Below are 23,533 nucleotides of genomic sequence, written 5' to 3' on the forward strand. Positions count from 1 at the left end.
TGGAACCTTGTACACTGTAGGTGGGAATGTAAAATGGTGCAGCCACTGTGGAAAACAGTATGGAGGTTCCTCAAAAAAATTAAAAATAGAACTACCATATGATCTACCAATACCACTTCAAGTTATTTATCCGAAAGAACTAGAGAGGATTTTGAAGAGATATTTGCACTTACTCTCATGTTCACTTCACCATTATTCACAATAGCTAAGAGATAACAAATATCCATCAGTGGATGAACAGATAAAGAAAATGCAGTATATTCATCCAATGGAATATTATTCAGCCTTAAAAAACAAAGGTCTTTTCTTATGTTACAACATAGATGAACCTTATGCTAAGTGAAATAAGTGACTCACAGAAAAGACCAATACTGCATGAATCCATTTATATGAGATAAAAGTAACCAAATTCACAAATACAGGAAGTAGAATGATGGTTGCCAATGGCCAGGGGAAGGAATGGGGCGTTGTTTAATGGGTACAGAGTTTCAGTCATGCATGATGAAAAAGTTCTAGAGATCTGCTATGCAACAATGAGCATACAGTTAACAGTACTGTACAGTACACTTGAAAGTTTGCTAAGAGAGTATATCTAATGTTAACTATGGGTTGTTTTTTTTTTTACCACAATTAAAAGAAAAAAGAACACCTAATAACTTGTAAGGAAAAATATTCATATGTAAATAACCCCATCCTATGGGGGGCGAAATCACTGTTTTCTGAACATAAAGAAAAGTGATAACCATTTCTTAGATCTTTTCATTTCTGTAAGAATGATCTGTTTTCATTCCTTAATTTTATCTTTGAAGAGATCTTCCTTCTTGTGTTTCCCTTTCTCCACGGCCACTTGATGAGCTACAACTGAGTCAGACTTGTAACCAGCTAGGGATTCATTTTATTTTATCCCTTGCCATAAAATAAGGTAAAAGGCATTTTTGTAATTACATCAAGTAAATGCCACACAGGCAAGGGTTGGAAAATGGCAATTAAAGTTACAATATAAAATACACTGCAAACATAGCAGATCCTATGGGCCCCAATCCAAGACTTAAAACAAAATGTATTCAGTAAACTTTTGATGTAATAGCCATGTCTTCTTCTTGTGTCACCCAAAATAACTTTAATGAATATGAAGAAAGACAGTACGCTAGTAATGGGATTAAGTAAAACAATAAATGGATTTTAACAAAAGTGAAAGGCAGCATTCTTCATACAAACTAAATGGCTACTATAAATTTCGAAAGACCATTTTCTTTAAAAATTACCCCAAAAAACACCCTCAATTACTTTTGCTTATGTATAAGTGATGTCTTTTGTATTTAACTCCAACAGTTGCCAAAATAAGCCCATTTACATGTGATGCCTGTCAACTAGCAAATTTACATTTGGATTTTGTTGGCTTTGGACCCTGCATTCTGTTCTCTTCTTTGTGCCATTGTTGTTTTTAGGTTTGGCAGTACCTCTAGATCTTTGTTTAACTTAGTTCCTTTGTCTAACTTCTGCAGTATATACACATTATAAAATTAGCATGAAACAACATTTCAGTTTCCATCACCACAATTAATTCCTACCATGGCAGAAGTCTTGCAAATTATGCTTATGTGAACCCAAAAAGAACACACACACACACACACACACACACACACACACACACACACACACACACACACAGAAACACAGCACCTGATTTCTCCACCTAAAGATGTAAAAGCAAATAAGAGAAAGAACTATTTGGTTCAATGGTACACAGAGAAGATTCATCATGAAGATCACATACAATTTTAATGTATTAAAAGTTAAGTAATCAGAGATGACCCCAACAGTCAGAGCTAAATTTGTTTGGCTGCCAAAAAGCCCATCTTTCTCTTCACCTTGTTTTCTTCCAATGTATTTTTAGCTCTGTCTAATACAAAAGTACTTTATGTCAGGTAGAGTCTCCTGCCTCAAATTCATCATGTAACTGTGAAAATGATAGCTTAATTTGTTAAAGTTAATACTTGAAAGACTCAGGATAGATTCACCTAAATGGATCATGCAGTAGATCAATAATTTAAATACCACTTATGAAACACTGTGAATTTGATCTTCAGTACTTTATGGTGAAACTTAAAAATTTGTATGGATATCCTACCTACACATAAGCAGAGAACTTGACTGTAATAACTTTTATAATACACATTTATATTATCATGAATATACTTAGTTTCCTTCATATTCATATTATAAGTTAATTATCCTAAATGCAATTTTTCATCCTAATCAAGGCAGGAATTTCATTAGGAAAATTCAAAAGACTTTTCCCAGCTATGAACTATGTTCTTGTACTTACATCTGATTGTGAGATATTCTCGATGTTCTGAGAACTCACAGCCCTTCAAAAATAAATCAATCATTGGGCTAAGACTTTATATGAAAGGGCTTTTATCCCCCACTGAATACAAACCTAAAAACAGCTGTTCTTTCATTTGAAGGTTGAGCTCTTATTCATATCACTTCTGGAGGGGAGAAAAGCCAGTAAAGCTATTTTTCAGAAAGTCAAACTCAGTTCCTATGGAACTCCTTTCCATCTGTTCCCTGACATTTCAGTCAGGTTATGCACTTGCCAAAGAGCTCTCTTTGAATACTGAATCCACTGGTAAAGACAAATGGGGGAAGAATCAATTTGTTACTAAATATCATTAATTTAAAATATGAAAAGCTATCATGCATTATGTCAAAATAGGCTCTACAATCAAATATACAGTCCGTGTTATAAACAAAATCAGGAATATAGAGTGAACAAGAAATTAATGGTTCAGAAATTTTTGCTACTTACTTGCACTAAAAATTTATTCTATGAAGGACAGATAATAAATAAGAACTGATACAATCACATTTTCATGGAGAAAAGAGCGCATCTTATAAGAAAATAAGGCTCCTGAAAGGAACCTGGGAATCATAGCGCAAGGAACTTTTAAAAAAGTATTTTAATAATAAAATTTTCATTCAGGGAATAAAGTGAGAAGAGATACTCATGCATTTCACGTTTCCATATTTATTGGAGAAGTTGATCAAGAAAGATACAATTTTTAAAGCAGAAGTTAGAGATACTAGATCAAAAAGTAATAAAGATAATTGATACAAAGAAATAACTAAGTCTGAATGACAACTAACGATGACTTCACAATCTCAAAGAACTGTGACTACTTAGTGATCAGTAACTACTGTGTCAGAAGGAAGGCAGATTAGTAACTCTACTTGTCCTTAAGAAGGTGCAAAAGAAAGCCTGAAACTGTACAGATTAATTGGCTCATGATTCTTATAAAGCTGGTCTGGAACAAAGAAAGTCCACTGATTCAATAATCAAGCATAATCCACAGACAGCCAGGGAACAAAGTTTATTGAGGTGGGGATGGGGAAGGACAGGAAGGAGAAAGACACAAGACCAATCTCTCTTAGATTTCCTCCTGAGGGGTAAATATAATGTCAAAAGTAACTCTTGGGCTTAATTTATTTATTCTTTATTCTTTTTTTCCCCCAGCATGATAAGTGTACTCTTTAATCCCCATTCCCTATTTCCCCCTTCCCTCCACCCACCTCCTTTTTGGTAACTACCAGTTTATTCTCTGTGGTTAAGAGTCTATTTCTTGGTTTCTTGCTCTGTCTCTTGCACACAATTTTCCTTTGTTTATTCGGTTTGTTTCTTAAATTCCACATATGAGTGAGATCATATCATATTTGTCTTTCTCTGACTGACTTCACTTAGCATTATACTCTCTAGCTCCAAGCATATTGTTTCAAATGGCAAGGCTTCATTCTTTTTCATGGCTGAGTAATATTCCATTGTGTGTGTATATATGTATACCAATGCATGTATGCATGCACGTGCGCGCACACGCACACACACACTACATCTTTATCCATTTATCTGTCAATGGCCCCTTGGGGTGCTTCCACTGTTTGAGTACTGTAAATAATGCTGCAATATTTTTCTTTTTGAAGACTTTAAAAATATTTCAAAGCAACAGTAAAAACAAAAGCCTAAGTTATGATGGTATAAAGGATATTTCTTGTCCTGGTTAAAGGCCTGACAGACAACAAAACCAAGGAGAGTCAAAACATTTGCTGAAATAGATGGAGAAGTATAAATGGATTCTGCAGTGATCAGAAAAGATGCATAACCTGGACAGGGAAACCAACTTTAATGGCTAGGTGTACAAAAAACAGTGCAGTAACTCTGGCTAACAAAATGCTAAGGTCACTGCTTGAATATTTCATAGAGCCTCCTAAATGAGGTAAAGTAACACATGAGTTTCAATACGGGCAAATATGTAAGAAAAAAAAAACCCCTCAAAGTCTGTTTACATGGTATTATTCATTAGTGAACTCTCCATGAAATCATCAATTACCCAGAGAGGTGAACATGAATAGGTCCACTCAACCCTAACATACTAGAAGACAGTCTACAATGTACTTTGAGACATCTTAATTAAAATAAAAAGAACTAAAAAATTTTAGATAAATTTTTGTGAATTAAAGATCCAGAGCAAACATAAAATCATACCAAGTAGTCTGGCCTAAACACTGAAGCTGGTTATACGTGTGTCAGGAGCATAGGAGGGTGAGGGGAGGCAATCATTTAACAATTAAGAGCTAGGCAAGGTACTTCACCACAGAAATCATAGAATATGGAGTACATTTTCCTCTTTCCTTGTTCACACACTGGAAAACACACACACACACACACACACACACACACACACACACACACACACACACACACACCACGCCAGAAAGGCTAAATCACTTACTCAGTGTCCTAACTCTCAATCTACTGTAGAATACAAGACATACGCACACTTGCATGTATCCAAGGAGCCACTGTACTTTAATACAATTCTAGGTTTTACCTCCTGGTCTTCAATATACTGAACAACTACTAGCTAAAGAAAACTATGAATCTTCCTAATCTTCCTTTCCCTTGCTCCTAAAGTAACAGTTTCCAATGAAAGGTAACAAAATTACTTCTTTAAAAGAATGAAAATATTTTAGATAAACTCCATGGTGTGTCTTTTTTATTTCCATACAAGTTATATTTTAATTATCCTTTCCAAATTAAGGGAAAGACATGCTTTGGCAAGAAGGCAGACATGAAAGTAGATTTTTATGTAGGTGATACAGCTCAAAAGAGCTGAAACAGTAGATCCCCCAAACTCAAACTGTGAGTAAAGCAAAATAGTACTCAAGACACTTTTCTGTTATTAACAGCTTTCCCCACACTAGTTTCCTAATCAGACATTGTGAGGTAATAGCTATTAACCCCTTCCCAATAAAATTAAAATGTAAATTTTTCATTAATTTTGGTTTTGCTTGAATGCATAATGTAATATTAATTCATTTTAAAGACTATACCATTTTGTAATAGAAATTCCTTTCCCCTAAAAATCTACCAATGTGTTTCAAACATGGCTTATTACAGGGGTACGTGGCTGGCTCAGTTGCTAGAGCATATGACTCTTGATTTCAGGGTTATGAGTTTGAGCCCCACATTGGGTGTAGAGATAACTTATAAATTTATAAACATGGCTTGTATCTTATTACACTGTTGATAGTGATATACCATATGATTTGGTTCAATAACATGTGTTTAACACTATAAAGTCCTTTCTAAATAAGGAATACTGACTTTCTGCCATGTCTATTTAAATTACAGGCATATTCACATGTGTGAGAAGAGACAGCGCAAGGAAGAGATCAACTACATATTCATAAGAATGAGGGGGGAAATGGATTCGATCTTTCAGTTAATTTGTCCATTAAAAGCAAGGGTACTTCTTGCAGCATCAGAAAAACAAAGAAATAGAGAACACATGTACCTAAAATATTAAACAATCTTCCAAAGCAGTCAGAATTGCTACCAAGACCCAGTATGATCATAAGACAATGACAATCTGGACTGCCTCTTTATCTGTCTCTCCTTTAATTCATTCCCACACTGGATTCTTTGACCCTTCCACTGCCCTCCCACCCACCTTACAGTCAAGTAGCCTGTACTATTCCTTAAATCTACAGAGGAAGTCATTTTCTAAACTATTTTATTACTTTACATTTTATCACCTCACAGCCATCAATTTAAGAAAATGATCATGCTGTAAAGTTTTACTTCTTTGTCCATGGAGAAATCCCTTAATTAACTGACCTCTCCTCTTAATTAAACCACATGATCCCAACAGTCAAGTTATTTGCAGCTGCCCAAATCCTATGACTTACTATAAGTAAAGCCTAAAAACATTCTTCCACAGACTGAAAAGTGATATAGGGCTTCCTGCTTTCTTTCCTCTGCACCATTTAAAAGTCTTTCTGGCACGTGACACCAAGAAGGAACACAAGCAATAAAAGAAAAAGTAGGTAAACTGGACATCATAAAAATAAAAAATTGAAAAGACAACAGAATCCTATCTCTGATAAGGGACTTGTATCTAGAATATACAAAAAATATGATAACTCAATAAAAAATTATTAAATGGGAAAATGATCTAAAAAGATAGTTCTCCAAAGAAGACAACACAGATAGCCAATAAGCCCATGAAAAGATGTTCAAAATCATTATTAGCTATTAGGGAAATGCAAATCACAGCCACTAAAATGGCTATAATCAAACAGGCAGATAATCACAATTGTTGGCCAGGATTGGGTCAGTGATACTGTAAAATGGTGCCAGGCACTTTGGAAAATACTCTTACAGTTCCTCAAAATATTACAGATGGAATTACCATAACCCAACAATTCTACTCCCAGGTAAATGCAAGGACTAGGTAAATGTCAAATTACAAAATAAAGTCAGCCTGCCCTTTAAAAGAGCTCCTTTCCAACTCTTTTATTCCATTCCTATTATTTCCCTAACCCAGGTCTTTATCTACATAAAAAAGCCTTCATCACCCTCAACACTGGTCTATTTAACCCATTCCATGCCATACTTAGTGAAGACCTCACAAACACTGCTTCAAAATAACTGAAGAGTCCCTCAGAGCCCCAAACTACTCAATTTGTCAGTCAAGTATTCTCACAATCTGATCTTGACCCACTTTTCTAATAATATGCCATGAGATTCCAATTAGGAGTTTTCTAATCCTGTCAGGCCAGGATCTTCAGTGCCCCCCCCCCCCAGAATATAAACAAATTAGAAAATTAAGAAAATTTTAACCCCTATCTAAGATAGGGTATCTAAGATACCTTTCAGAGTCCATCCAAAGCACTTTGGTATGTAATATGACTTGAATGCAAACACTTTTCATATTATTATTTGAATAAAACTACTCTTTCAGGAAACACTCCATCATTTTAACAGTTTGAATTTTTTTTTAACATTTATTTATTTTTGAGACAGAGAGAGACAGAGCATGAACGGGGGAGGGGCAGAGAGAGAGGGAGACACAGAATCGGAAGCAGGCTTCAGGCTCTGAGCCATCAGCCCAGAGCCCAACGCGGGGCTCGAACTCACGGACCACAAGATCGTGACCTGAGTCGAAGTCGGACGCTTAACCGACTGAGCCACCCAGGCGCCCCTCATTTTAACAGTTTGAAATCAATCTCTAATTCATTACTGTACATATATGACCTTACATAAATTACTTAGATAACAAACATTCTGTTTCTTCATTTGGTAAGTAAGGAAAATAACTGTACCTATCTCATGAGGGAGGCTCTAAGAACAAAATAAAATCATTCATGTTAAGTACACATAGAAAGCTCTCAGGAAATGTTAATTAGTATTATTATCATGCCCTAACACATGTGCAGAGGTCTGGAAACTTACATGTTGAGGGAAATATTTTATGTATAAATATGGTTTCTCCTATGGTACCCACACAATACCTAGGGTACTATGTCCCTAAAAATAGCAGAAATCACAGCAAAAGGAATTTAAAATGGCAACAGCCCTTTTCAAATAGTAACTTAGATTCTCACTGCTTTTTAAAAGGCAGTATTATGAAATGAAAATAATGTTGAGCTGGCAGTCAACATCCTAGTTCTGTATTCAAGTCACAATTTTACTGTTTATTAACAGTATGGTTTGGGGAAAGTCATTTAAAACTCTAAGTCTTGGTCCCTTATATATAAAATAGTGATATTAGCACTACTAAAATCACTGTACTGTTGTATGAAGTGAAAAATATACCTACATGAGAAAATCCTTTATGAACCACTTACATCCCCTTATAAATCCATATATGTGTGTATATGTAGAGATATACACATATTCTTATTAAAAAATTTTCTCTTATGTCGGCATAATTCATATCCATAAACAAAGATGAACATATAAGATCCATAAATGATCTTAAAACCACACTTTAATTATCTATTTCACTGTTGCCTCTCAAACATTACAATCCCTTTCAGAAGTGGAAACATTTTTTGAGCTGAGCTCCAAAACCTCTTCTTGCTCACCCAGAAATGGTCAACTATAGTGACAAAACATATAAAAGAACAAAAAGAAAAAAAGACAATGAATAAGGATACACAGTCAATCAACTTAATCATCTGCACAAGCAGGGGTGGGGGCAGAGAGAGAGGGGGACACAGAATCCGAAGCAGGCTCCATGCTCTGAGCTGACAGTACAGAGCCCGACGCGGGGCTTGAATTCGTGAACCACAAGATCATGACCTGAGCCAAAGTTGGATGCTTAACCACCTGAGCCACCCAAGGGGCCCCTCAACTTAATTATCTTGAGTTTCAGTACCTTATACTTAAGTCCACTAATCATTTGATAACCAGCCATCGATTAACAGGAAAAGCAGAAAAGTAAAGATTCTTCTATTCACACACTAACCAACAGCAAAAAATAGTCTTGGAAACTCAAGAAAACCTGAAAATTTTATCGATTTCAATTTGCATTACTTAGGTAACCCAAGTTTTCCCAAGAAAAGAGCAGCTATTTGCTGAAAGAACTACTATATGCAAATCCAAATAGGAACTACCAAACTAACATGGTGATCAATAATGCAAGACAGCTCACTAATAAACTTGAATTATGTATTACTTATACCTGAATTTCACTATCACCATATCACTAAATAACTTCAGGACGAACAGCTTTAGTCAAGCATTCTTTTAGACAGCAAATAGCATTTACAGATTAAGTGTCAATTCATGGGATCCATTTCTGAACCACTTCTAGTTCTTCTCTTTCCTAATAGATATTCTAGTGTTTACTTTTGAACCTGTACAATCCCTGACAAATGTCTGCAGAGCTGTGAAAGTACAGGTATTTAATTAATGGCACATTTTTAGGATTAAATAAGCAATGCTGCCAATTTCCTTGCAGTTAAGTAGGAAACTTTTACACTTTAGAAAATAAGATATAAGCCAAACTATTACACACCAAGAGTGGCTCTAAAAAGAAGAAAAAGAAACTAAACATCTTGCCACCAGTGTTCACACCAAATTACTCACCTCAGGTGATAAGGTGGGAAAAGAGGGAAAAGATTAAAACATTCTCCATGGAACCAGTAATAATACCCAAGGGCAAAGGAGTCCAGGATTTACCACTGCTGAATAAACATTCCACATTACCACCACAATATAATATGACTTGCTTTCAAATTTTATTTTATTTATTAAATTCTCATACAGTAAAACTGAATTTCCCTCCCTTTTGGTGTACAGTTCTATGAATTTCAACATAATTATAGTTTTCAGCCAGTATTTTTTTTCAGCCAAATATGTTTTCTTTCTGTGTTGCACTGTTTCTCCTCTCCTTCTGGTGCTCCAATGACACAAACGTATGCCCTTATGTCACTGGCCCACGGTTTTCTGACAACTTTTTTCCTATCGTTTTTCTCTTTATTGTTCACATTGGAAAATTTCTATTGACCTATAAAGTTCAGTGATTCCTCCCTCTTTAATCTCTATTCCGCTATTGTATTGCTCCATCCAGTGACTTTTTTTACTATGACTTTTGTATTTTTCAGTTAAATTTTTATTTGGCTCCTCTTTAAACCTTTTATTTCTTTGCTGATACTTTTAGTTTAACACTTATTGCAGGGGTATCTGCAATGGCTTATTCATGTGTCTTTATAACACATGGTTTTAAGTTTATATCTATATTATAATGCCTTTTCCAATGTGATTTGAGATATTTGTGATTCTTTTCATGTTAATTTTGGATTATATCCTTGACATTCTGAATAATATGTTATGAAACTCAGAATCTTCTTAAATCCTATAGAGTATACTGAAGTTTTCATTTTCATAGGCAGTTGACCTGATTAGGTTCAAGCTGCAAGTTCCAATATGCTTTCTATAGGTTGTGATTCCAGCATCAGTCCAGTTTTCAAAGCCTTTCTATGTGGATTTTTCCTGTGAGTGCGCCACCCAGTGGTCAATATGCAACCTGGGTGGAGTTTTATCCTATATCTCAATTTTCTGTGTTTGAAATGCTGATTAGGATCACATCTCTGCATTTGTACCAACTGACAGGGAGCTCAGGTTTTTGTACACAACTTCATAAGTCTCCTTCCCAAGTTCTTTTCTTTTCTACTTGGCACTTTCCAATTTCCTGAATACGACCCTTTTTGGCATTCCAGCCAGGAACAGTCTACATCTATTCCCATGCCTGTCTGATGTGAAACATGGGAGGACAAACTAAAAAAAAAGCAATGGAGTTTGCCTCTAACCTCTTGGAACTACAGTTCCAGCAAACAGTAAGATTCCCTTCCCTCAGCCTTTTGACTCCTGCAGATACCTACTGCAAATTGATGTCATTAACATATGACTCTTGAAAGGGAGTTGTGACAAAATGTAGACAAAGGAAAGAAAAAAAAAGTGGGTGAACTTTTCATGCTTTCTCATTCCTCAAACCAAAACTAGAGGGCTATGGATCTCATTCAGTCTGTATCACAATGCTTAGTTCCAGGTCTCTATCTGCGATGACATTAGGTCAGGGGATCCTGAAGGTTTGGTGGTATTTTGAAAACTGTTGTTTTTTTTCCCCAATCTGCTTGCTGCTATTTGCCATGCACTCTATCCAGGTTTTACAATTATATTAAGTTGTAAAGAAAGAGTAGTGTGTATTTATTCCATATTATCCAGAACCAGAGGATACTAGCTATTTTTAAAGAAGTAAAAAGTACCCTACATTTCCTACTTTCTAAATTCTGAGTTATAGGGTCTCTCAGCTTAAAGATAATTTCTAATATCCAACTATAGTGAGAAATGACATCAGAAAGACCCAGAATATTGATTTAATTCCCCAAACTTCAAGCTAAACAATCTTTTTAGCAGAGCTCTTGGCTACAAAAGTGATCACTGACTAGCACATCAGCCAAATGCAAAGAAGGAAGTGTTTATGTGAGTTCCACAAGGCCACATCAGGGCCTTAGCAATCACCTGACAAGAGTCAACATTCTGATAACAGGAGTAGCCCAAAGCACTTAATTAAAAGTAAAGGTAAGAAGTACAAAACTATGGAACTAGCAGTATGGGGTTTCCAAACTTCATAAAAACATTTCCATGTTGTTTGCTTCATGAATACAAATAATAGTATTACTTTATTTAGATGGAAAGTCTACTGCAGAAATAATCACTCACATATTAAACAATGGCAAATAAGTAGCTGCCTTAAGTGACATGGCAAACGGCTCACATCAACCACAGTATGTCCAAGATCAGGCAATTGGTTGGAGCCCCTAGTTGCCCAAATGGCAGGATCTGATGAGTAAAGAAAGGTTGATTAATCCAAAATATCTAATACTCGCCAGTCCAATTGCCTAAAAGCCCACTACCGTAACACTTATACATATATGTATTACTATGGTTATTATGTACATTCTAGACACTATGCTGTATTCTAATTATAAAATTAATGTTGAGTGAGTGTTACATGTAAATAATGCAATTAGATATTAAGCTTGATTTTCAATGTGACTACTCCTAGGCAAAAATAGAGAAGGAAGACGAAAAAGAAGAGGAAGGGAGGAGAGAATAAGAAGAAGGAGGAGCGGAGGAAAAGATAAGGAGGAGGTTGGGAAGGAGAGGGGAAGTAGAAGGGGAGGACGAAGCTCAAAAGGAAACATACCGAAATGTTTACAGTATTTGGGTTTCAGCAGAGAGACAGTATCTTTCCCATTTTTCTTCCTGCCTACACTTCTGAAATTTACTCTAATAAACAGAATTACTTCCAAAATAATAAACATTTATTAATAATAAGTCAAACTACAAACAATTACCATACGACCCTGAAGTCCTACTCCTGAGTATTTAGCCTATAGAAATGAAAACTTATGTTCACAAATGTTCATTGCCATTCTAATCATACACTCCCAAAATGGTAAACAACACAACTATTCCTTTAACAGGGGTAAAAAGCAAAACAAAACAAAACAAAAAACAAACAAAAAAACCTGTGGCACATCCACCTAATGTAATACTACTCATCAATAAAAGGGCACAAACTACCACATTCAACAACATAGTTGTATCTCAAAGTTAATATATTTAGTATAAGAAGTCAGTCTCAAAATGTTACACACTGCATTTTTTTAAATTTATTTACTTTGAGAGAGAGAGAGAGAGAGAGAGAGACACTGTGTATAAGTGGGGAAAGGGCAGAGAGAGAGGGAGAACAAGAGAATTCCAAAAAGGCTCCACACTACCAGCACAGAGCCTGACATGGGGCTCGAACTCACAAACCACAAGATCATGCATGACCCGAGCTGAAATCAAGAGCTGGATGCTCAACTGAGCCACCCAGAGGTCCCTACATACTGCATTATTATATTTATATAAAGCTCTCAAAAAGATAAAGCTATAGTAATAAAGAACAGATTAGTGTTTCCCAGGGATTTAGATGTAAGAAAAGGGAGAGGGGTCTGGGTTGCTCAGTTGGTTAAGAGTCCGACTTCGGCTCAGGTCATGATCTTGCGGTTTGTGAGTTCGAGTCCCATGTTGGGCTCTGTGCTGACAGCTCAGAGCCTGGAGCCTGCTTCAGATTCTGTGTCTCCCCCTCTCTCTGCCCCTCCCACGGTCATGCTCTGTCTCTCAATGATAAATAAATGTTAAAAAAAATGTAAAAAGAGGTAAGAAAAGGGGGAAAATAGCATGAGCTAGTTTTGGGGGGGTAATAAAATTATTTTGAATCTTGATTGTGATAGGACTCACATGAATCTATACATGTGTTAAATCAATAGAAGTACACACACATACACACCAAAAAGAAGTCAATTTTATTATACATTAATTTTTAAAATAAAATTTAAAACCAACCCTACTGAAGAACTCATATAGACTGTTACAAAAATATGTATTTTTTCAAACAACAGGATTGTAAGAGTAGCAAAAAAATAATAAAAAAGAATCAATAAAATTCAAATCAAATTCTAGCAAGCTTATCTGAAATAAATGTATATGGAAATACAAAGGCTCAGAATAGGCTAAGTAATTTTTAAACAGAGAAACAAAGTTGGACTCACTTATAGTATCTGATCTTATGATTTACTCTAAACCAACAATAATCAAGACACTATGAGGTAGGTATCAATGAGATATACTGATCAATGAAAGAGAACAGAGTCCAGAAATGGAACCATACATATGTGGTCAAATGATTTTCAGCAAAGACACTAAATGAAAGGACAGTTTCAAACATTGGTGTTAAAACAACTGAGTATTTATGGAAGAAAAAAAAAAAAGAACTTTAACCCCTATCATACATTTTACACAAAATTTGAAAAGGCTCAGAGACCTAAACATGAAATCTGAAACTGTAAAACTTCTGAAGAAAACAGGGGGAAAATCCTCGTAATTTTGGAATAAGCAAAGATTTTTCTTTAGACAGAACACAGAAAGCTTTAATCACACAAAAAATTTAATAAATATAATTTCATCAAGATCACGGCCTAATTGCCCTTCAGAAGACTGTTAAGAAAATGAAAAGACAGAAAATAAGAGAAAACATCTTATACCCAAAATTATGAGAAGCCCTTTACTCAACTAAAAGCTGACAACTCAATTTAAAAATTGGCAAAGAAGATACAGGAATGGACAATAAGCACATGAAAAGACGGTTAACATCATCAATCATCAGGGAAACTTTTTAAAAAAAAAAAGTATATAAAAAGCTGGGCACCTGGGTGGCTCAGTAGGTTGAGCGTCCGACTTTGGCTCAGGTCATGATCTCACAGCTCTTGAGTTCAAGCCCCGCATCGGGCTCTGTGCTGACAGCTCAGAGCCTGGAGCCTGTTTCGGATTCTGTGCCTCCCTCTTTCTCTGTCCCTAACCCACTCACATTCTGTGTCTGTCTCTCTCAAAAATAAATAAACATTTAAAAAAATTTTTAAAGTATATAAAAAGCTATATAGTAATTCCATAACAGCCTTATTCATAATAGCCAAAACACTGTAAACAATCCAAATATCTACCAACAGATTAATGGATCAATAAACACTGGTATATGTAAAGCTATTACCAAGCAACATCTGTCAAAATAAATCTCAAAACATCTGTCAAAATAAATCTCAAAAACGTTAAATTACATACTTTAATAAGTGTATGTATTTACAAATAAATGGATTCAGTAAAATTACAGCATACAAAATCAATATAAAGAAATCAGTTGTTTTTTTATATGCTAACACCAGAACAGCAGAAAGAAAAATTAAGAAAACAATACCATTTACAGTTGCATCAAAAAAATAATAATAACTAGGAATAAATTAAACAAAGGAGTTAAAGACTATACTTTGAAAACTATAAGATATTAATGAAAGAAACTGAAGACTGCACAAGCAAATGGCAAGATATACCATGATCATGGACTGGAAGATTTAATACTGTTAAAGCTCCAAAGCAATCTACAGATTTAATGCAATTCTTATCAAAGTACCAACATCGTTTTTCACAAAACTAAAACAAAAAATTCCTAAAATTTTTTGAAACCACAAAAGACCCCAAATAGCCAAAGCAAACTTAAGAAAAAGGACCAAAGCTGAAGGTATCTAAAATCCAGATTTCAAACTATACTACAAAAGCTGTAATAATCAAAACAGTACGATACTAGCACAAAAACAGACATACAGATCAATAGAACAGAACAGACTGCCTAGAAATAAACCCACACTTATATGGTCAATTAACCTACAGTAAAGGAGGTAAGATTATACAATGGGGGAAAAAACAGTCTCTTCAATAAATCATGTTGGGAAAACTGGACAGCTCCATGCAAAAGAATGAAACAGGACAACTTTCTTAGAACATATACAAAAATAAACTCAAAAGTAATTAAAGACCTAAATGCAAGACCTAAAACCATAAAGCTGCTAACACACACATGCACGTAGACACACACACAGGGAGTAAAACTCTTGGACATCAGTCTTGGCAACATTTTTCTGGATAGCTCTCCCCAGACAAGGAGGAAAAAAAGGAAAAATAAACAATTGGGACTTCATTGTGCTATAAAAAGCTTTTACACAGTGAAGGAAAAAACAACAAAATGAAAACAAGCTACTGAATGGGAGAAAATATTTGCAAATGATACAGCCAATAAGGGGTCAATATGCAAAATATATAAAGAACTTATACAACTCAATACCAAATATATATATGATCTGATTAAAAATGGGCATAGGACCTAAATAGACATTTTTCCAAAGAAGACAGATGGCCCACAGACATATGAAAAGATGCTCAACATCACTAATCATCAGGGAAATGCAAATCAAAACCACAATGAGATATCACCTCACACCTGTCAGAATGGCTAGAATAAAAAAGACAAGAAATAATGAGTATTAGCAAGGATGTGGAGAGAAAAGGGAACCTTGTGCACAGTTGGTGGGAATGTAAATTGGAGCAAACACTCTGGAAAACAGTACAAGGGTTCCTCAAAAAACTAAAAACAGAAATACCATACAATCCAGTAACTCCACTTCTGGATATTTACCCAAAGAAAACAAAAACACTACTTAGAAAAGATATATGCACCCCTAAGCTTATTGGAGCATTATTTTTAAAAAAAATTTTTAACGTTTATTTATTTGAGAGAGAGAGAGAGAGAGAGAGAGAGAGAGAGAGAGCGAGAGCGAGAGCGCAGCGTAGGGGCAGAGAGAGAGGGAGACACAGAATCCCCAAAACAGGCTCCAGGCTCTGAGCTGTCAGCACAGAGCCGGACACGGGGCTCAAACCCACAAACCACAAGATTATGACTTGAGCTGAAGTTGGATGCCTAACCAACTGAGTCACCCAGGCGCCCCCCCCCCCCCTGTTGGAGCATTATTTACAAGCGAAGATACAGAAACAATGTAGGTCTCCATCAATGGACAGGATGGACTAAGAAGATATGGTATATATGCATAGTGGAATACTACTCAGCCCTAAAAAATAAAATCTTGCCATTCACAACAACATGGATGGACATAAAGGATATCAAGCTAAGTGAAATAAGTCAGGCAGAGAAAAACAAGTATCATATAATTTTACTTACACATGGAATCTAAAAACAAAAATACAACAAACAACAAAAAACAGCAGCAGGCGAATAAATATAGAAAACTGGTGGTTGCCAGAGGGCAAAAGGGTGGTGGGATAGGTGAAATAGGTGAAGGGGATTAAAAGGTACAAACTTCTTACACTTATCACGATGAGCACTGAGTAATGTACAGAATTAACGAATCTCTATATGGTATACCTGAAACTAATATAACACTGTATGTTAACTATACTGGACAATAACATACATACATAAATGGTGCAAGCTTCCAGTTATAAAGTAAGTAAGTCACAGGGATGCAAAGTACAGCATATGGAATACAGTTGATAATGTGATAATTTTGCAGGGTGACAGATGGTAACTACATTTATCATGGTGAGCATTTTGTAATGTATATATAATTGTCAAATCACTATGCTGTACACTTTAAGCTGTCAATTATACTTAATTAAAAATTTAAAAATATGCATTTTACTGTGTATAAATGAACACACATGTATATATAGTATGTATACTATATATACATACAAAATATACATTTTAAATATATAATTCAATGAAGTAAATAAATGAATACATAAAATACATATTGCACTATTACATGCAATAAAACATATACATAAAATAGAATTCTGTACTGAATTAAATTCAATAAACTAAAATTAAGCAAACTCATACAAAGCAAAGTTTAAAACAGACCTATTTTCTGGGTTGAATCTTTGCCCATTAAGGTGTAAATATTCAAACAACTAAATCAAAGAATCTTTATCAGTTACAATGTGAAAGAGTGGTGAGGAAAAATTAACAGAAGCCTCAGGAGTCATCTGGTCTTCCCTTCTGTTTAGTGCAAGAGTCCTACCAACAGCATGCTAGGCTGATGGTTAGAGTAAGTCAGTGAGAGTGTGCTCAGACCTCTCAGGCAGTCACTCTCACTGCTGAAATCTCTTGTAAAATTCTCTTTGAAAATTCTGATAAAACTGTACCTTTTTGGAGCAGGAGTTGGCCTGTGGATAAATCCAGCCCATTGTCTGTTTTTATAAATAAAGTTTTTTGGAATACAGCCATGACCACTTGTTTCCCACATATTGTCTATCTATGGCTGCCTTTATGTTTCAGTGGCAGAGTTAAACTGCTGCACACAAAACCCAAAATATTTATCTGGCTCTATACAAAAGTTTTCCTCCCACTGTTCTAGAGGAACACCACAGAAGTCTGTACCCTTTTTTATATGACAGTGCTGAAAAACTTGTAGACATTATTAGTCCCATTTGCTTTTAGTCTTTCCTTCCCATTTATTGACTATCACTCCTATGTCACAATTTTCAGCTCAAATCCTAAACATGTACTTCCCAACACTATAACTGATGAATGACCCTCATAAAGTATGAAAATGTATTTATCATCCCATCTAAGATGACAGTGGAACCATTAGCATCTATGATTCATAGCCAACATTTCTATCAATGAGGTTTAAGGTTTCCTTTACCCTTCATGTTCATGAAAAAAAGATGTTTCATTTACTTATTTCTTGCTCCTTCACACTGCTGACACACATATTTTTTACAATAATAACTTTTAAAAAATAAAACAATGTGCATATATAACACTTTTATAAACAAAAACACTTTATGAGGAGATATCCACAAATTCTTTCAATATAATTTGTCTGGATCTGGAGACCAGATGTTATTTCACATATTTAAAGCTCCTACGTGACAATTTTCTCTTTCTCTACCCTTAGTATTCAACGGTTTGATACGAGCTTTTCCTTTTGAGGATTATTCTGCTGAATGAAACAAAACAGTCTCTATAGTCAAAGTACCAAGGGGAAATTCAGAGAACTGGTACATTGATAAAGAGAGAGCTTAAAAAGAAGCAGGAGGGTATCAAAAGAAACCTCAGCAAGTGTGATTTGGTGAAAAGTGCAAAGGCTCATAGATTAGGCAAGACTAAGCTTGATACAGGTTCTGTTCCTTCTTACCTACATAACACATGATCATAATTTCAAAAGGTAGATGAAGGTGAAGATACAATGAATGAGCCAAGCATTACCTTAAATATTTTTAAACATAAAATTTACTCAGTATTTTGATGTAGGAATCACCTTTATCTACCTTCAGACCTCTATCTGGAAGAACTCCCTCCCATCCCTTACCTGTCTTAACCCAAAGAAGAATAATGAGCTTTCTGACTAGTGTGCATATTTCTTGAATATGTGTAGCTAGCATCATTAAAAAAAAAAGCTGACAACACTACTGATTGGCACTATTCTTCCAATCAAGCCTTGGGATGGTATAAGGCAGAAATTCTGGGTATTTTCTATGTAGTGTTGGCAATGGGCAACAGCAGCTCTAAATCCATTAACTCTAATCATTGTATCATTAATAAAGCTGACATTTTAATCTTCATATGCAACTTTCTTACGTCTTAATTTTCATTTGGTTCCAAACTCAGGATCAGGACCCTTTTTTTTTTGAGTATGGGTCCTCTGATTAGTGTTCTGCATTGCCTTTCTTGCATAAATCACACTCATAATGCATTCTCCACAGTGTTCAGCTTGTTAATTTAAAGTATAGCAAAAACTAATGCATTGGCAAAGAAATAAATTCAGAAAATTCCACATTTGTGTTTTTCCTCCAATTTATTAACAGTGTCTCATTATATCCATCTCAATAGCAAATGTTTTGACTCCGTATCATCCAACTCAGCTTTCATAATAAAACAACCTTTGTTAGGAATTCATCAGTTTAATTTTAAATAAATAATTGTTAACAGGTCTGGGAACAAATACGACTGACTATTGGTAAGGACACAACTCATATGATTAGAGTGCAAGCATGAATGCATGCTAGAGTATAACTGATCAGACAGAAATGACCAATAGAGCCATCATCATCAGGCCATGTAGTTTCTAGTGGGAAAACTGGTAAAGAGAGCTTCAATGTCTTCAATATCTTCATGTTTAAAATGGAGATACCACTATCCCTCTTTTAAGATTCCCCTGAGGGTTGGGGCAACCAGGTGGTTCAGTCAATTAAGCATCTGACTCCTGATTTTGGCTCAGGTCATGATCTCATGCTTTGTGGGATGAAGCCGCATGTCAGGCTCTGTGCTAATAGAGCCTGCTTGGGATTCTCACTCTCCCTCTCTGTCTCTCAAAATAAATATATGAAAACTTTAAAGATTCTCATGAGGGTTAAACAAAATATTAGGTATAAATTGCCTAGAGAAGTAAGTGGCACAAACCAGGTGCTCAATAAATACATGAGGCCAGCAATGAGCCAAGCCCCATATCTAAACAGAATCTTCATAACACAAGCTAATTTTATCTGAATAATCTACTGAAGGTAAAAACTGGGAATGTTGTTGGCAGTCATTTCCCATAAACCAAGGTACCCTTTCAGTATGGGCAAGAAAAACAAATTTTGAAACTTCCCCAAGAGCATAAATATGACATTTAATGCCTCTACAGATCAATAGAGAGGAAAACTCTCAACATCCTAAAAAACCACCTGGCACTCTGCAGATTACTCCATTCCCACCTGTATGAGCCAGAAATAACAACCTGTTCTCCTTTCAGTTCAGAAATCCCATAAAATCAGGATATTACTATTTCCTTCTACTAGTCTCATAGTCTGATAAGACAGAATCCATCTAGGAAATACAGTCACCAGGGTCTAAAAGGAAGAGGGAAGGGGAAGGGGAAGGGGAAGGGGAAGGGGAAGGGGAAGGGGAAGGGGAAGGGGAAGAGAAGGGAGCATAGAGGGAGGGAGGGAAGGAAGGAGGGAATTATTCAGAATTATACTTATTACCATTATAGGCCAGGCCTAAAGTATACTAAATATAACTTCATATCTGCTAGGTTTCAGTCACTGCAGTAAAGTCATATAAAGACCAAAAAAGTCACCTCTTTGTAAAGAACAAGACTTTTGCCCTGGTTCCTATGCTACATAAACAACGCTTTTCTGTTACAGATTCTGAGGCACAGATTTTACTGTGAGCACCAGTCCTGACTGTTTCCTCACAGTGGGTGAGAATTCTGATCCAACCTATATACTAGGCCACTGTAAATGCCAATGTTTCCTTTCCCACTAGTCGTGTAATCTACTGTCTTCCAATTTCACAATGATACTCTATGATACTCTAACCTTAGCTTGGCCCTTGAATCTAGAAACACTTTAAAGGTTCTGCCTCACTCTCAGTTCCAACTAAGTCCTCTCTTCACTCATATTCTGTCCGATAGCCAAGAAAAATGCTCAAACCTTACACATTTGAATTCTTAAACTTTCTTTAAAAAAAACTGAAATTTTTGTGAGCATGAGTCCATAATTTTGTCCTATGTGGGGCACAAAAGAAGCAGAAAAGATAATTCCCACCCTCAGAATGCTCTTAATCTAATTAAAGAGAGAATACATGGTGAAAGAAATAAACATGAAATTAGTATTACATCAAGTCTAAAAAAAAGTAAAGGTACTATGTGTCTTACCTCCACCATCCACCTCATGAAATACAAAAATTAAAGCTTATTACCCTTAACTTGAAAACTGATTGCTCCTGTTGATTTTGAAGCTCTTCACAAGGATAGCAGTACCACCCTCTGCTTCTTATTCACACTTACTCATCCCTCTTCCATGAAGTCTTCCCCGATTAACTAGAAGAGAGCTGAGCATTGTTCCACCTACACACAGTCTCAAAATTCTTCCATGTCTGCCACCTGAAATAACATGCTTTCCTAACTGCCCATGTAGAAAAATAAACCACTTAAACAATCTATTTATTTAATTGAGCACATTTCCCAAGTGATATTATTCAGCTAGCTGGCTATTTACCTTTGGATAGGTCACAATGGTTCTCTATTGCTTGTCTACCATAGACTCCTTGAACATTTGCAAGCCTCATGTTTGAGGCAAAATATAATCTAAGGAAATTACGCAGCAAGTTAATAATAATAGGGTTCTCCTTCACTGCTTTTACATTTTTTCAAAAGGGAAAAAAAAAGCACCTTTTAAAAAAGACATCCCTACCAATATGTGTCAAATTTTGCCATGTAAGGTATTACTTCCCTGACTTAGGGAAGTATAAACACAAGGTTTATAACATAAAGGACTCTCCACAAAAGGACCTCAAGATGCACTCAATACATTTGCCTCTGCTTCTACCCCAATTATCTGCAGGTTCACCACTTATCTCCTGACCACAATCTGTAACATTGAGTGAGCTACATAAACACAGCACACATGTTCTAGATTTTCTTAGACAATCTCTAGCTCATATGTTTGCTTCCCGCCACCATGGGAATGCCAAATGTACAATGAAATGTGATTGAATTATTACAAATTTTTAAGATTTTATGAATACAAATAATGTCTAATGAAAGGAATTAAATACTACTGATTTGCTGTTCAAAACACATGGTCACTACATTTACAAATAAAAGGCAGTGAGCAAAATACATCTGAAACATCTTCAATATTGCCCACTAAACAGCTGTGCTTTGGCCAATGCTGGCCACATATTAGAACGTGGCATTATTTCTCCTTAGATGGATTTCTAAAATTCAAGTTGATACCAGGCTAACTCCACCCCTTCCTACCAGACTACCAAACTCAAAAACAGTTTGGTCTTGATTTCTTTACAAAAGGCTCAATAAAGTACAGTCCACCTAGGATCAGCAGAGGAGGGTAGGACAAAAGATGATACCCAATGTGGTCAAAAATTTGCATGTAACTTCTGACTTCCCCAAAACTTCACTACTAATAGCCTACTGTTTACTGGAAGCCTTAGCAATAACATGAACAGTTGATTAACACATATTTCACATATGTATTATATACTGTATTCTTACAATAAAGCTGGAAGAAAAAAATGTTGAGAAATTATACAGAAAATACATTTACAGTACTATACTGTGTTTATTGAAAAAAAAAAAAAATCCTCATGTAAGTGGACCCAAACAGTTCAAATCCATGTTGTTCAAGGGTCAAGTGTAAACTTAATCCTCCCCTAAATGTTGGTCAGCATAGACCTTTTACCTCATTTAAGGTTTCTATCCTCCTACTTGAGCACACAATCAGAGGGTTCTCCTTAATTGAAAAGAATCAGTACTTAAGTGTGTGGCTCATCAGTATCAAAAGCAATACCTTTGTTGTTCCTAATGTAATTCCAGTCTCTTCTGCTTGTTTGGTTTTGTTGTGTTTTATTTTGTTTTCCCAATGACTACCTTTTGATTGGCTTTCAAAGATCTTTGGCCTAGGGGCGCCTGGGTGGCGCAGTCGGTTAGGCGTCTGACTTCAGCCAGCTCACGATCTCGCGGTCCGGGAGTTCGAGCCCCGCGTCAGGCTCTGGGCTGATGGCTCGGAGCCTGGAGCCTGTTTCCGATTCTGTGTCTCCCTCTCTCTCTGCCCCTCCCCCATTCATGCTCTGTCTCTCTCTGTCCCAAAAAATAAATAAACGTTGAAAAAAAAAAAAAGAAAAAAAAAAGATCTTTGGCCTAAAATGCAAAATTCAACAGCTTCTTACTGGGTTATCCTTGCACTCCCTGTAGTTTACAGAGGCTTGCCAAATTAATCTGGTGTCCTTTGCCTTCTCTCCCAGATTGTATTCATGGACAACCCCTTATCCTGGGCGAAGAAGAAATGAGTAGAGAAGGAAACAGTATTTTATAAATGTTTCAGTCCAAGTACATAAATGTACTGTCTCAGACTCACTGGGCAGAGTTCAGTCCAAAAGATGACAAGAAAATGTATAGAATAAGTGCATTCTTCAGGCAATAAATCTAGACTTCACAATTCCTGAGGTTGTTTCCATTTTTGTTGTTGTTTTTTACTATTATCAACAACCCTGCAGTGAACATCTTTGTACATCTATCTTGCAAGTATATTTAAAGGAAATAATGTTGGGCTAGAGTAATACAGCAGGGTTCTACAAAGTTTTTCTTAAAGGGACAGGTAATTATTTTTGACTTCCTGGTCTGTACAGTCTCTGTTTCAACCACCCAACTTTGCCTTGTAGTGCAAAAGTAGCCATAGATAGACAATACAAATAGAGATGGGTGAGACTGTATT

The 23,533-nt window shown here is 35.8% G+C and overlaps 1 protein-coding gene and 1 long non-coding RNA gene across 3 annotated transcripts in view; one reads left to right on the forward strand and one right to left on the reverse strand.

Moving 5' to 3' along the window:
• LOC109500661 overlaps positions 1–5,883 on the forward strand; it is a 32,842-nt gene extending 26,959 nt beyond the window's left edge. For both annotated transcript variants that reach the window (XR_006599203.1, XR_002158354.3), the window contains one exon: positions 5,693–5,883. This is a non-coding gene — a long non-coding RNA (uncharacterized LOC109500661). The remainder of the gene's footprint in view (positions 1–5,692) is intronic.
• TCF12 (transcription factor 12) overlaps positions 1–23,533 on the reverse strand; it is a 379,017-nt gene that overhangs the window by 246,876 nt on the left and 108,608 nt on the right. The window contains 1 exon segment of the mRNA XM_045059253.1: positions 11,573–11,692. Coding sequence (XP_044915188.1) covers positions 11,573–11,692 — 120 coding nt within the window.

This window comes from Felis catus, chromosome B3 (assembly GCF_018350175.1).
Source record: "Felis catus isolate Fca126 chromosome B3, F.catus_Fca126_mat1.0, whole genome shotgun sequence".
In the NCBI taxonomy this organism is placed as follows: domain Eukaryota; kingdom Metazoa; phylum Chordata; class Mammalia; order Carnivora; family Felidae; genus Felis; species Felis catus.